Source organism: Zalophus californianus, chromosome Y, assembly GCF_009762305.2.
Source record: "Zalophus californianus isolate mZalCal1 chromosome Y, mZalCal1.pri.v2, whole genome shotgun sequence".
NCBI classification, from domain to species: Eukaryota; Metazoa; Chordata; class Mammalia; order Carnivora; family Otariidae; genus Zalophus; species Zalophus californianus.
The window spans coordinates 3019951-3034558 of record NC_045613.1 but is presented as its reverse complement, the minus strand read 5'-3'; the positions used below and the strand labels follow the sequence as shown (position 1 = coordinate 3034558).

At 41.1% G+C, this 14608-nt stretch overlaps 2 protein-coding genes across 2 annotated transcripts in view; both read left to right on the top strand.

Annotated features, from left to right (window-relative positions):
- Positions 1-2671, top strand: part of LOC118356653 (BCL-6 corepressor-like) — a 114758-nt gene extending 112087 nt beyond the window's left edge. Inside the window, 1 exon segment of the mRNA XM_035725946.1 lies at positions 2148-2671. Coding sequence (XP_035581839.1) covers positions 2148-2439 — 292 coding nt within the window. The 3' untranslated portion in view covers positions 2440-2671.
- Positions 2672-2783: 112 nt separating this feature from the next.
- Positions 2784-12798, top strand: LOC118356652 (ubiquitin-like modifier-activating enzyme 1). Its single transcript, XM_035725945.1, is given in 12 exon segments — positions 2784-2831; positions 7269-7333; positions 7558-7753; positions 8468-8542; positions 8657-8846; positions 11009-11097; positions 11304-11396; positions 11519-11710; positions 12208-12309; positions 12418-12518; positions 12670-12686; positions 12689-12798. Coding segments are annotated over 12 exon segments (1278 nt in total).
- Positions 12799-14608: the final 1810 nt, after the last annotated feature.

Genomic DNA, 14608 nt, shown 5'->3' with positions numbered 1-14608 from the left:
AGCATTTATATCATATGATTAAAAAGCATTGAGTCCTGGGGTAGCTGGACCTGAAAATCCTTTTAAGCAGGGGGGTGTGGGTGAGTACCTTCTAAGTGTCCATGAACCACATTTGATCTTTTCCAGAAAAGATTAGTTGTACATCGTGGGGATCAGATACATAGAATAATATAAACTGTCAGAGCACAGAACATTAAAGTTGTCATTCACTGGACTCCACAGAAGAGTTGGTCCGTTGGATACTTCAGTACTACATTCTAGAAGCTTCCCAATATGCCCTTGTAGGTGCCCTCTCAGGCACATGAAGTGTACTGTACTATGTTGTTAGTCTCCCCTTTCATGTATGATAGGAAAATCATTATTCATGTTCCTGGAATCTTTGTATATAAGTTTTGCTTAAATCCAGTATTGCCCACATTGTGGAGCCAGCAGGCTCTGGTGACCAGTCTCTTGGTATGTATGTATTAACAGACCTGTGCTCTGCTGAGTGTTAACAAAAGAGATTAGTAAATATTAACATTCTCAATTTTTCAAATTATAAGTGTGTATGACATTATAAATCATAAGTTTTATTAATGATGGAAATCGTATATGTATATATATATTTATACATATGTATGCATATCTAGATATGTATGCATGCATATATATGCATATATTATGTATGCATATATGTATACATATGTGCACATGTGTATATATATGTATGCAAGTGTATATATGTGCATATACATATGTATATATGTATGCATGTATATGTATACATGTGTGTGCAAGTGTATATATGTATGCATGTGTATATATGTGTGTGCATACATATGTATGCAAGTGTAAATATGTATGCATGCATGTGTATGTATGCATATATGTATACATGTGTATGCATGTGTATATATATGCATTCATATGTATGCCAGTGTTATACGTATAGATGGATGCATGTGTATATGTGCATATATTCATGCATACATATGTACTCAATGTGTGTATATGGATATAGGTACGCGTGTGCATATGGATATAGGTATGCATGTCTATGTATGTTTACAGGTATACGCATGTATATCTGTGCATATGTATGCAGATGTATATATGTGTGTGTATATATATATATATATATATATGTGTGTGCATGTGTGTGTATATATATATAGAGAGAGAGATGTATGTATGTTACAGAGTATATATAAGTAATGTGACAGTTTGCTTCTCAAAAACATCAATCCCAAAAGACATGAGTGATGGGGTGGAGATATGTGAAGGGAAAGAAACAATTGATAGCCTTCTATACTTACAATGCCCTATTGTCAGTGGGGTGGGGAGAAGAGATCTAAAGGTGTTTATAATCAATCCTCTTTGGTTGGGATAGACTTCCCTTGGTAACTACAGTGGGACACATTGATAGTTACTAACTCGAATATGGTCAGAGCTGAGTGAGTAGGACTTTGCCTGTTTTTATCAACAGTGAGAACAGTGAAGTGGCATTGTGATGAGTCTTGTTCTGATGTTCCTCCTTCTTTGTAAAAATTAGTTGGTCTTCTCTAGATGTTCTCTTAAAACCAGTCCAGGGGCGCCTGGGTGGCTCAGTTGGTTAAGCGACGGCCTTCGGCTCAGGTCATGATCCTGGAGTCCCAGGATCAAGACCCACTTCGGGCTGCCTGCTCAGCAGGGAGTCTGCTTCTCCTGCATCGGACTCCCTGCTCAGCGGGGAGTCTGCTTCTCCCTCTGACCTTCCCCCCTCTCATGTACTCTCTCTCTCTCATTCTCTCTCTCAAATAAATAAATAAAAATCTTTAAAAAAATAAAACGGATGAGTCCGGAATTACTCCCACTACAGGAAGAACAATATTGGTCTGCTTCTCCCTCTGACCTTCCCCCCTCTCATGTACTCTCTCTCTCTCTCATTCTCTCTCTCAAATAAATAAATAAAAATCTTAAAAAAAAAAAAAAAAAAAAAACAGATGAGTCCGGAATTACTCCCACTACAGGAAGAACAATATTGGTCTATGAGTGGTAATGGGAAGGAATGGTAGGGGCAGGGGTAGAAGTGGAAGAACAGGCTCTTGTTACATTTGGGTGCTAATTAATTATTGGAAGCAACTTTCATTTTGCCAGAAATTTGAACCACTTTCCTTTGTATTTTGTAGGGCACGAAACTGGTTTTTGCTTTCAGATGTACTTAAGAAATTGAAAATGTCATCCTGCATATTTCGCTGCAATTTTCCAAACTTAGAAATCATCACAATTACGGAGGCAGAGTTTTACAGGCAGGTTTCAGCAAGTTTCTTATACTCTTGCTCCAAAGACCTGGAAGCTTTCAATCCTGAAAGCAAGGAACTACTAGTTTTGGTTGAAATCACAAACGAACTTCAGACCCTGCTCGGCTCCTCCATAGAGTGGTTAAATCCTAGTGACATGGTGTTGGAGAAGGACCACTGATGAACAGTCTAGTCCCACTGTGTACAATGTGTTGTTGGGTCAATGTTATACATATTTGTCAAAATACAACTATTTTTTTTTCTAAAGGGACATGATTACTTATGAAAATATCTCTGCTTTATCTAAGACTCCAGTTGGAAGACTTAGACGGATGTCTTTCTTTTTAAATTAGTTTTTATGAAATTGCTGATGTGTTTTACCTTTAAATGTACAGAGCAGCTCTGTAATAAGTTTGTTTTCACCTGGAATGTTTTCTTTTCTTTCTCTTTTTTATTTTTTTAAAGAGAGAGAGTTAATTAGGTAAGAGAGGCTTGTGTGTGACTTTTTTTTCATACAAATACCTGATGACAGAGCTGTTAACTGTCATAAGTGAGGTCATCAACTTTGAGAAGGTATTTGGGAGAACAAATTTGGTAAAGGCACTTGAGATTGGAACGTTTTATTTGCAGAATATATGCTATTGGCCGCATGAATGCTGTTGGATTCAATTTAAAACCACACCCACACATAGCATTTAATTGTATGAACTTTATCTCATATCATAAAAGCTACAAAATTAGTTTTCATGCTTCAACTGGATTGTTTTTGTATTTTGTTGTCTTAATAAAGGAGATTTTTAGCTATTTTTCTGTCCATTGGCTGAAAATTATCTGGAATTGGTGCTTAAAAATATGCAGAAACTGAACTTTTTTTGAATTTGTTTTTCAACGTGTATTCTAACTTTTACAAGTAAATTCTGCCTTTTTAACAGTTTTACAAAAATGTTCTGAAGAGGCAATAAAACCATTGAATAAATGAGAAATTGAAGTATCTTGTGTTCTGTGTTTCTAAAATATGTTTTTTACTGCTATTTAAAAAATTGGTGTTCACATTCTTATCTTTATATCAACTTACCATCCTAACCATTTTCAAAAGTACAGTTTGTTAAATATCCAATCATAATGGTATTAAATACAATCATAATGTTGTGCTAACATCACCATCATCCATCTCAAGAATTCTTTTCATCTTGCAAAACTGAAACTGTGAAACAATAACTGCCCATTCCTCCCTGCCGTGTTCCCTGGTACATTATTCTCTGTGTAATTTTGACTATTCTCAGTACCCCATAAAAGAGGAATTATATAGTATTTGCCTTTTTTGTGACTACTTTATTTCACTTAGGCTTAATATCCTGAAGGTTTGCCATGTTGTAGAATTCCCTTCCTTTTTAAGGATGGGAATTTTTTAAGGCTGAATGGCATTCTATAGTACGTATAATACCATGTTTTGCTTGCCCTTTCTTTCATCTGTTGGGGGAACTCGGGTTTCTTCCACTTTAGCTATCATGAATAATGCCACTATGAACATGGATGTAAAGTAACTCTTCAAGACCCTTTCAATTCTGTTAGGGGCATACCCAGAAGTAGAATTACTGGTTTATAACATAATGATAGTTTTAGTTATTTTTAGGGACCAACATTCTGCTTTCCATTAGGAGCTAGACAGTTTTACATTACAGACAACAGTGAACAAAGGTTCCATTATCCACATCCTCACCAACACATGTTTTGCGAATTTTTTTAACTTTGTGAGTCCAGTTTGTCTTTTGTTGTCTGTGCTTTTGGTGTCATATCCAAGAAATTATTGCTAAATTCAATGTCATGAAGCTTTTGCCCTATATTTTCATTTAAGAGTTTTGTAATTTTAGTTCTTGCGTGTATTCTGAGTATATGGTGTTTTGTTAGGCCCTGACTTTATTCTTTTGCATGTAGACGTCCAGTTTTCCCAGCACATTTGTTGAAAACACTGTCATTTCCCCCACGTGATTGGTCTTGGCACCCTGTCGAAATTCATTTGACCATATATGTAGGGACTTATACTGGGTATTATTTTGTCCCATTGGTCTCTATACCTTTCTTCATGCAATACCAGTTTTGATTACTGTAGCTTTGTAGTAAGATTTAAAATCAGGAAATGTTATCCTCCAGGTCTGTTCTTTTTCAAAGTTATGTTGGAGGTTCAGGGTCCCATGAGATTGCACATGAATTTAGGATGGATCTCTATTTCTGGAAAATAAAAAGGTCATTGGGAATTTGGCAGTGATTGTACTGAGTCTGTAGATAGCTTTGGGTGCCAGGGACATCTTAACATTAACTCTACTAACCCATTAACATGGAATGCCTGTCCATTTACTTGTGTCTTTAATGTCTTTAACATTTCATTGTTTTCATTATACAGATCTTTCACTTCCTTGGTTAACTTAATTCCTAACTACTTATTCTTCCTCATTCTGTTTTATACTTTGAATTTTTTCTTAATTTTCTTTTTGGTTATGGTTACTGTGTAGAAATGCAACTGATCTCTTTTTTATTTAGGTATGATTTACATACACTAATAGTTTCAGGTGTTGAATTTAGTGATTCATCACTTACATACAATACCCAGTGCTCATCACAAGTGCCCTCCTTAATGCCCATCACCCACCTCACACATCCCCCACCCACTCCCCTCTGGTAACTATCAGTTTGTTCTCTAGAGTTAAGAATCCCTTATTAATTTGTCATCTCTCTCCTTTGTTTCCTTTGGATGTTCCTATTTCTTAAACTCCACATATGAGTGAAAGCATATGGTATTTGTGTTTCTCTGCCTGACTTGTTTCACTTAATATGATACTCTCCAGCTCCATCCACATCATTGTAAATGGCAAGATTTCATTCTTTTATGGTTGAGTAATATTCCATCATATATATTATATTATGTATATATCTGTACATATGACCAAAAGATATATATGTATATCTTTTGTATCCATTCATCAGTCGGTGGATATTTGGCCTCTATCCATAACTCGGCTATTGTTGACAATGCAGCTATAAAGATTGGGGTGCATATATATCTTCAATTCAGTATTTTTGTATAATTTGGGTCAATACCTAATAATGCAATTGCTGGATCCTAGGGGTATTTCTATTTTTAACATTTGAGGACCATCCATACTGTTTCCCATGGTGGCTGCACCAGTTCTCATTCGCACCAACAGTGCAGGAGGGTTCCCCTTCCTCCACATCTTCACCAACACCTGTTGTTTCTTGTATTGTTAATTTTAGCCATTCTGACCGGTGTGAGGTGATGGCTCACTGGAGTTTTGATCTGTATTTTCCTGATGGGATGAGTAATGTTGAACATCTTTTCATGTGTCTGATGTCCATCTGGATGTTGTATTTGGAGAAATGTCGATTCATGTCTTCTGACCATTTTTTTAAACTGGATTATTTGTTTTCTGGGTGTGGAGTCCTATAAGTTCTTTATATATTTTCCATACTAACCCTTTATCGTGTATGCCATTTGCAAATAACTTCTCCCACTCCATAGGTTGGCTTTTAGTTTTATTTATTGTTTCCTTCTCTGTACAGAAGCTTCTTATCTATATGAAATCCCAATAATCCATTTTTTAAGATTTTACTTATTATTAGAGAGACAGACATAGGAGAGAGCACAAGCAGGGGGAGCAGCAGAAGGAGAGAGAAAAGCAGGCCCTCTGCTGAGCAGGAGCCTGATGTGGGGCTCAATCTCAGGACCCTGAGATCATGACCTGAGCCAAAGGCAGATGCTTAATGACTGAGCCACCCAGGTGCCCCCAATAATTCATTTTTGCTATTGTTTCCCTTGCCTCTGGCAACGTGTCCACTAAGAAATTATGACTGAGGTTGAGTAAGTTAGTACTTGTGTTCTCCAGGATTTTCATGGGTTCCTGTCTCACATTTAGGTCATTCATCCATTTTGAATTTATTTTTGTGTATGGTGTAAGAGAGGGTTCCAGTTCCAATCTTCTGTGTGTTGCTGTCCAGTTTTCCCAACACCATTTGTTGAAGAGACTGTCTTTTTTTCCATGGGATGTTTTTCCTGCTTTGTTGAGGATTTGTTAACCATAGAGTTGTCATATAGGGTCTATTTCTGGGTTTTCTATTGATCTATGTGTCTGTTTCTGTGCCAGTATTCATTATAGCTTTGTAATATAACTTGATTTCTGGAATTGTGATGCCTCCAGGTTTGCTATCCTTTTTCAAGTTTCCTTTGGCCATTTGGGGTCTTTTTTGGTTCCATACAGATGTTAGGATTGTTTGTTCCAGCTCTGTGAAAAATGCTGGTGGTATACTTGGATAGGGATTGCATTAAATGTATAGAATGCTTTGGGTAGTATAGACATTTAACAATGTTTGTTCTTCCAGTCCATTAGCAGGGAATATCTTTCCATTTTGTTTTGTGTGTGTGTCCTCTTCAATTTATTTCATTGGTGTTTCATAGTTTTCAGACTACAGGTCGTTTACACTTTTGTTAGGTTTATTCCTAGGTATCTTACAGTTTTTGGTGCAATTGCAAGTGAGATTGCATCCTTGATTTCTCTTTCTGCTGCTTCTTTATTGGTGCATAGAAATGCAACAGATTTCTGTACATTGATCTTTTTTTATCCTGTGATTTTACTGAGTTTGTGTATTAATTCTAGCAATATTTTTGGTGGGGTCTTTCAGGTTTTCTATATAGAGTATCATGTCATCTCCAAAGAGTGAAACTTTGACTTCTTTCCTTGCTGATTTGGATGCCTTTTATTTTGCTGAGGTTAGGATGTCCACTATGTGTTGAACAACAGTGGTGTAAATACTGAACCACCCTTTGCAGTGCAGGGATAAATCCCACTTGATCATGTTGAGTGATTCTTTAATGTACTATTGGATTTGATTTGCTTGTATTTTATTGAGAACTTCTGCATCCCTGTTCATCAGGAATATTGACCTGAAACTGTCACTTTTGTCTCTCAGCCCCATGTAATCTCTTTGCTTTGTCTGCAGTGGGCTTGGGATGAGTTTGAAGGTCTCTTCAAGCAGCCAGCAGAAAATGTCAACCAGTATCTCACGTGAGTAATCCTGTCCAAATGCTCTCTCACTTGTCCCCTTCATACATGCCAACCAAGCATATTGTAACCAACGTATGGCTCAGCACCAGCCACATGTTCTGAATAAATTAGTGAATGTTTGGGCGTCATGCCATTGGAGAATGGGAATCAGCTCTCCATGCAGTTAGGCCCATTCCTGGCGCCTCTGTGCAAGATTAGCCCATTGTCGCTCTGATTCCTGTTAGAGACTCCAAGTTTGTGGAACGGACGCTGCGCCTGGTAGGCACCCAACCCCTGCAGATGCTGGAGGCTGTGCAGCATAGCCTGGTACTACAGCGCCCACAGACCTGGGCTGACTGTGTGACTTGGGCTTACCACCACTGGCACACTCAGTACTCCAACAACATTTGCCAGCTTTTGTGCAACTTTCCACCTGACCAGGTATTACATACTTGCTGAGTTCATTTGGCAGAATGTATTTTCTGGAAACAGGGAGTGTGCTGAGGGCTCTTGATGCAGCTAATTCAGCTATGGCAGGCACACCAAGACCATTTTACGAGATCTCATGAAACGATTGAGCCAGTGGTTCGGGGGCAGCGTGGGTGGTTTAGTCAGTTAAGTGTTTACCTGTGGCTCGTTTCATGATCCCAGGGTCCTGGGGTTGAGTCCCGCATCAGGCTCCCTGATCTGTGGGAAGCCTGCTTCTCCCCCTTACCCCCACAGTGCCATTCCCATTGTTTGTGTGCTCTCTCACACTCAAATAAAATCTGGGGGGAAAAAAAAGACTGTTTTTCCCCTCTCCCTCTGCCCTCCCCCCCAAAATAAGTAAATAAATCTTTTTAAAAAGTATAAGTGGTTCACATCCCAGCTTCATTTGACCTTGGGGCAAGTCATGTATTTTCTCTCTGCATCTTAGTATCCTCCTCTGTAAATAATAATGACCTAGTTCTTGGGAGTTTTTTGAGGATGAATTTGTATTAAGTTATTTAAGTTAGTATAGTGCTGATAATTCATTAAGATATTGATAAATAGTTCTATATATATCTCAAAGTGAGTGCCCAGGGATGGTGAGTTAGGACTTCTAGGTCTTAGATGAGGGGGTCAGGATTGTCTCCTCTCAAGCCCTGCTGCCCCAAACCGTTTCTGTCCTCTTAGCTTACAAGCTCTGGAGCCCTATTCTGGTCTGGGCCCAAACGCTGTCCACACCCACTCATCCTTGATGTCAACAATGTAAGTCTCCCCCTAGGGTATCCTGGGATTGGGTGGAAAGTGGGTGGCTGGGAAGAAGGCTGAGGTTCCACAGTGAGGACTGATGTGCTTACCAGTCCATATCTTGCCCTCTAGCCCCTGCATCTGGATTATGTGATAGCTGCTGACAACCTCTTTGCCCAGACCTATGGGCTGATGGGGTCTCAGGACAGAGCTGCTGTGGCCATACTTCTACAGTCTGTGCATGTCCCTCAATTCACCCCCAAGTCTGCTGTCAAGATCCATGTCTCTGACCAGGAGCTTCAGAACACCAGTGCCTCTGTTGGTGAGGGTGCTTAATCCAGTTGGCCCAGAGTGCCATTCCACTTATCTCCTGAGTTTCCACACTAGTTGTCCTACTTTCTCTGCTCTGAGTTCCCAAGCCTGACTTTTACCCATGCTGTCCTTTGGTCTTTGTTCCCTCCGGTGTAAAATAATGATCAGTGGTTGAGGTAAATTCTTTCATCTATTCCTCCTTTCTCTTCCCATTTTTCTTTTTCCCATTCTGGCTCTCAGGAGGATTAATTGTACATCTTCTTTCTATGTGTGTGTTTGCCTTTTTTGTTCTCCTTTCCTCCATTTTCTTCTTGTTCTGTTTTTCAGACTGTTGGCGAATAGTCTGCCTTGATGTCTTCTCTGGGACATCTCCTTCCCAGTATCCTCATCCATATCCCCAACTTCCATCTGTATGTATTTTCATCCTAGTGTTGACTTCTATGTCTTTCTTCATCTCCTCTCAAGATCTTCCTCCTCATCTCACCATTTGAAACTACCTTCCAACTCCCAACTTCCATCTTCTTCTATCTCTCTCTTATCTTGTCTCATGCTCTGTAAGTTCCTCTCTATATTGTATGTTTTCAGTGTATATCTTTCCTTTTTGTTGTTATTTTTGTTTTTGTTTCCTGTATATCTGTCCCCATCCTGCTCTTTTCCAAATATCTCATCTCTCTTGTTCCTCTCTGTATATTTCTCTGTGTGCATCTCTCTGGTTGTCAACCCTGCATGAATTTCCCTCTAGCTCATCCTCCATACATACTCTATCTCTGCCATTCCTCTTCTTCCTCTTCACCTTCATATTTTGATTTTATCCTATTCACATTTCTCTCCTCTTCCTATTTTTCCCTACTGCTCCTTCTTGTATCTTCTTCCCCTCTGTTTCTGTCCTGTCTCCCTCCCCGTCTCTCCATTTCCCTCTGTGTCATTCTTTAAAATCTCCTATCTCTGCATCATAATCTACATTTTTTTAAATTACAGTGGAAACACCTAAGTTTTACAGTGATAACCACTTTTTTTTAGAAAGATTTTATGTATTTATTTGACAGACAGAGAGCGCACGCACAAGCAGGGGGAGTGGCAGACAAGGGAGAGGGAGAAGCAGGCTCCCTGCTGAGCAGGGAGCCTGATGTGGGGCTTGATCCCAGGACCCTCAGCTGAAGGCAGACGTTTAACTGATGGAGTCACCCAGGCATCCCAAGTGTTAACCCTTTTTAAGTATTCTGTTCAGTAGCATTAAATATACCAGTGCTGTTGTGAAACATCTCCAGGACTTTGTCACTTTTCAAATCTGAAATTCTGGGGGTGCCTGGGTTGCTCATTAGGTTGAGCGACTGCCTTCGGCTCAGGTCATGATCCTGGAGTCCCAGGATCGCGTTCCGCATGGGGCTCCCTGCTCAGCAGGGAGTCTGCTGGAGAAGACCTCCTCTGACCTTCCTCCCTCTCATGCTCTCTCTCTACCATTCTCTCTCTCCCTCAATAAATAAATAAAAATCTTTTAAAAAAATCTGAAATTCTGTCCACACTAAAATAGCTCTCCAGTCTTCTGCCCAGGTCCTGGCAACCACCATTCTATTTTCTGTGTCTATAAAGTTGTACTCATAAATCTATATCTTATGTAAATGGAATCATGAGGTACTTGTCTTTCCATCTCTAACCATAATATCCTCTGGCTCCATCCATGTCCTTGCAGATGGCAAGATTTCATTCCTTCTGATGGCTGAGTAATATCCCACTGTGTACACACATCACTTCAACTAGTCATCTGTGAATGGACACTTGGACTGCTTCTGCCTCTTAATCTGTTCTGAATAGTGCTACTATCTACATCCTTTCTTAGTGTTAATCATCTTTGTTCCTCAACATGTCCATTTGTATCTCTCTTCATGGCCCTACCCATCTCTACCTCTTTCTTTCTTGTGTGGGGTGTTTTCTGCTCTACCTTCCCCTGCTCCCCCAACTCTTTCCCAGTGTCTCTCCTATTTAAATCCTTTATCTGTCTGAAATCTCTGCCCCATTCCCGCTTTCTCCTCAGACTGTGCCCTAGAATTTAAAGGGCTAACACATTCCCTCCCTTTCTGCAGATGATAGCCGCCTACAGGAGCTCAAAGCCGCTTTCTCCTCAGACTGTGCCCTAGAATTTAAAGGGCTAACACATTCCCTCCCTTTCTGCAGATGATAGCCGCCTACAGGAGCTCAAAGCCATGCTTCCCAGCCCAGAGAAGCTTGCTGGGTTCAAGATGTACCCTATCAGCTTTGAGAAGGTGCTGGGGAGGGGTGGGACCCTCAACAGGTTAGGAGCATGGGCTGAGCCATCATAGGCTTTTGTGGGAATTACAGGCCTGGTAGATTCTTTGGCTGGTCTGTAAAGTAATTGAGATGAAATATAGTTGAATCCTTAGTAGCCAAGAAACCTTGTTTCCCTCTAACTCCCTCTTTTGTATCCGTCCTCCCCTCCCACTCACAACAGAATGATAATACCAGCTTTCATGTGGATTTCATTGTGGTTGCATCCAACCTCCAAGCAGAAAACTATAACACTCCCCCTGCAGATTGGCATAAGGTAATGAGAGCATAGAGCTAAGCTTTCACCCTTTCTCAAGGATGAGTCTCCCACGTTTGTCCTCTTCTGTAGACCCTAAACCTCTCTAATGACTACCTCTCCAGTCATCTTCTGTCTCGCAGAGCAAGCTGATTGCAGGGAAGATCATCCCTGCCATTGCCACAACCACAGCAGCAATAGTTGGCCTCGTGTGTCTGGAGCTGTACAAAGTGATGCTGGGACTCTGGCTGCTTGAATCTGATAAGAACAGCTTTATGAACTTGGCCCTGCCCTTCTTCAGCTTCTCTGAACCCCTTGCCCCGCCCTGTCACCAGGTGGGGACATGCTTATAGGGAAACCTTTGGTTTTGCCCATCAATGAGTGAGGCTGTGTGTTATGTGGTGGGTAGGATGTGTGTCTGTATCTATGTACAACTGTCTCATAGCAGGTGGCGCTTTGTATGTTTGTGTTCCCGTACCTTTTGTATACCATTTGTCCATTCATCATACAGTTTTTTGAATTGTGCAAAGTATGAATGTGACTGGGCATATTTAAGAATTAATGAGAAGGCCAGTATAGTTAGGCGATATTAAATGGGAAGGTAAAGGAAGTGGAAGGTGAGTGAAGGAGATAACAGGATCACCATAATTATTGTGGAGACATATTGGTCAATATAAGAATATCACCTGTTTGCACACAATGATATGGGGCCACAGGAAGGCTAGGACAAAAGAAGGTTGTGATTGATATGTCTTAAAAAGTCAAGTCGAGTGGTTGGGCCAGGATCATCTGGGTTAGCCTGTATTGCACTCCCCTGTGTTTTGTCCTACAGTGCTATAACCAAGAGTGGACATTGTGGGATTGCTCTGACATACAGGGGCTACAGCCTAATGGTGAAGAGATGACTCTCAAACAGTTCCTTAACTACTTTAAGGTGAACCTTTTCTACAGTTACTCCACCTAGGGGTGGTGGTTGTGCAGGTGATCTGTACTCTCCTTTTCTGTGACACTGTTGTCTGTCCTCCTTCCCATCCTCCTCCAGACAGAGCACAAATTAGAGATTACCATGCTGCCCCAAGGTGTATCCATGCTGTACTCCTTCTTCATGCCACCTACCAAACTCAGTGAACAGTTGAATCTGCTGTGAGTTGGCCACTGGGCAGGCTGAGGAAGGCCCTGTGTGGGGTGGGAAGGCTTACTACTTAATGTTCATGGTTATCCCTGGCTTCTTTACCTCCATATATCTACACTCTCTTGCTTCCTACCTCCCTGACCCTCTTCTCTCTCTTCCCAGGATGACAGAAATTGTGAGCCCAGCCAAAAGCTGGGCCACCATGTGCGGGCACTGGTTCTTGAGCTGTGCTGCAATGATGAGACTGGCGAGGATGTTGAGGTTCCCTATGTACGATACACCATCCGCTGACTCCCCAGTTCCCAAACACTTTAGTTTCAGATCCCTTCTAGTTGTGGCAAACATATGCCTAGCCAGGCACATAGCTTTACATCCTTTTGAGAACTTTTTTTTGTGTGTGTGGTTGCTTTCTACTGTTTAGAATTGGAATGGCTAATAAAGACTTATTAATGCAAATGTGGCATGTCCTGGTTTCGGCAGTGGCCCATGCCCTGTGTCCTCTGGGAAATGATGGGCTGCCTATACCTTCGTTCAGGTAGTAATTCAAAGGGTTCAGCCACACCCCAGAAACATGGAATCAGCCCCGAATCCAAGGTCATGGGACAGAGAGGATTAAATGCAGCTGATCTCATAAATGTGAGGTTTCCTTCCTTTTCCTCCTGTCCTCCCTCCTCAAAAAAGAAATAGAGGCAATAGTAGGCTACAAGGCAGGTCTGCCTTTGCCGTATGTGTTAAATTTCACTTTCTTGATCATACCTTTGCTACCTCCAACCATGTGTCATACTGATTTTAAGACATAGTAGACATCCTGGACCCAGACTGTCGGTCTGAATACTAAGCCTTGCCAATATGTGTTATCCTCTCACATTTCTTAACTGTTTTGTGTCTCAGTTCCACATGTGGAAGAAAATGAAGGAATAGAGGATTATTACGAGGGATAAAGGCATTTAATGTCTGTAAGGTGGTTACTACTTGGCATACGGTATGTGTGTTGTACATGCATATACTGTTCTTATTTGAGAATGCACTTTAGCTACTCTAAACTTCTTTTTTTCCTGTTAGAACTTGGTCCCATCCCACCTCACTTGATGCATTGAGACCATCCACAAAATGGTTCTGTAAGAGGAACTCCAGTGCTCCTGGACTGTGATGCCAGTGCCTTAAGACATATTATACCCTTACTACTAAAATTATTTTGTAGAGCACATCCACAGAACAAAAGCTCTTCCTTACTCCGCCCCACCTCCCTTTACCATAGGTCTCCTTGTTGTTTTCCTCAAAAGTCTTCAGGCCTCCTACCATTGTGGAGAGAGCTCGCTTCCAAGACTGAGGGGGTTTTATATGTTAAATCTGACAGCAGGAGTCTCACTGCTATCCCCACAAGTAATGCAGGGCACACACTTTCTCCACCAGTGCTTTTGGCATGTCTACATCTGTGTCTTCCCCATTAGACCCCAACCACTTGGGTAGTTAAGGATACCACTCACAAACCTCACTGAGCATTGTTCAGCATTCTGCCCAGAAGGATTTTCTTTCACCCCCTGTCCAGCGATGCGCCAGAGAGGGACTATGGTGTTGCAACTGTCTACTTTTAGGTGGTGCCTGCATATAGCGCAGAACCATCTGAAACCAGGCCTGAGTCTTTCTCTGTCAACTGAATATAGGAATCCCCTGAGGCCATCGGGGCAGGCTGGAAGATAGAAGGCAGTGTAGCAGGAGTGGGGATCACAGGCATTTGGGGCCACCAATTCATCTAATTTCCTTGTGCTTTTACAACTTTCTTGGGCCTGACCTCATACATACCACTTCCATTTGATGATGCCAGTGTTGCTGTGCATGGCCAACTTCATGGCCTAATGGACCAGACAACTCCCAGTTCATAATGGGCATGTGGGATTGCATCGTTAGTCCATGGTCCAGTTCCTATATGGTTTAGTCTCTGATTAGACCCAGTAGCAGACCAAAGGCTGGTTCTCAAAGGCAGAGTAAGGATGGCAGGGATTTGCTAAAAAAAAAAATTCTAAGGGCCTGTGCTACAGTTCAAGGGCCACTAACACTTTAAGCACCATTGAATCTGCTAGATTGTATGTCCCAGATGGCA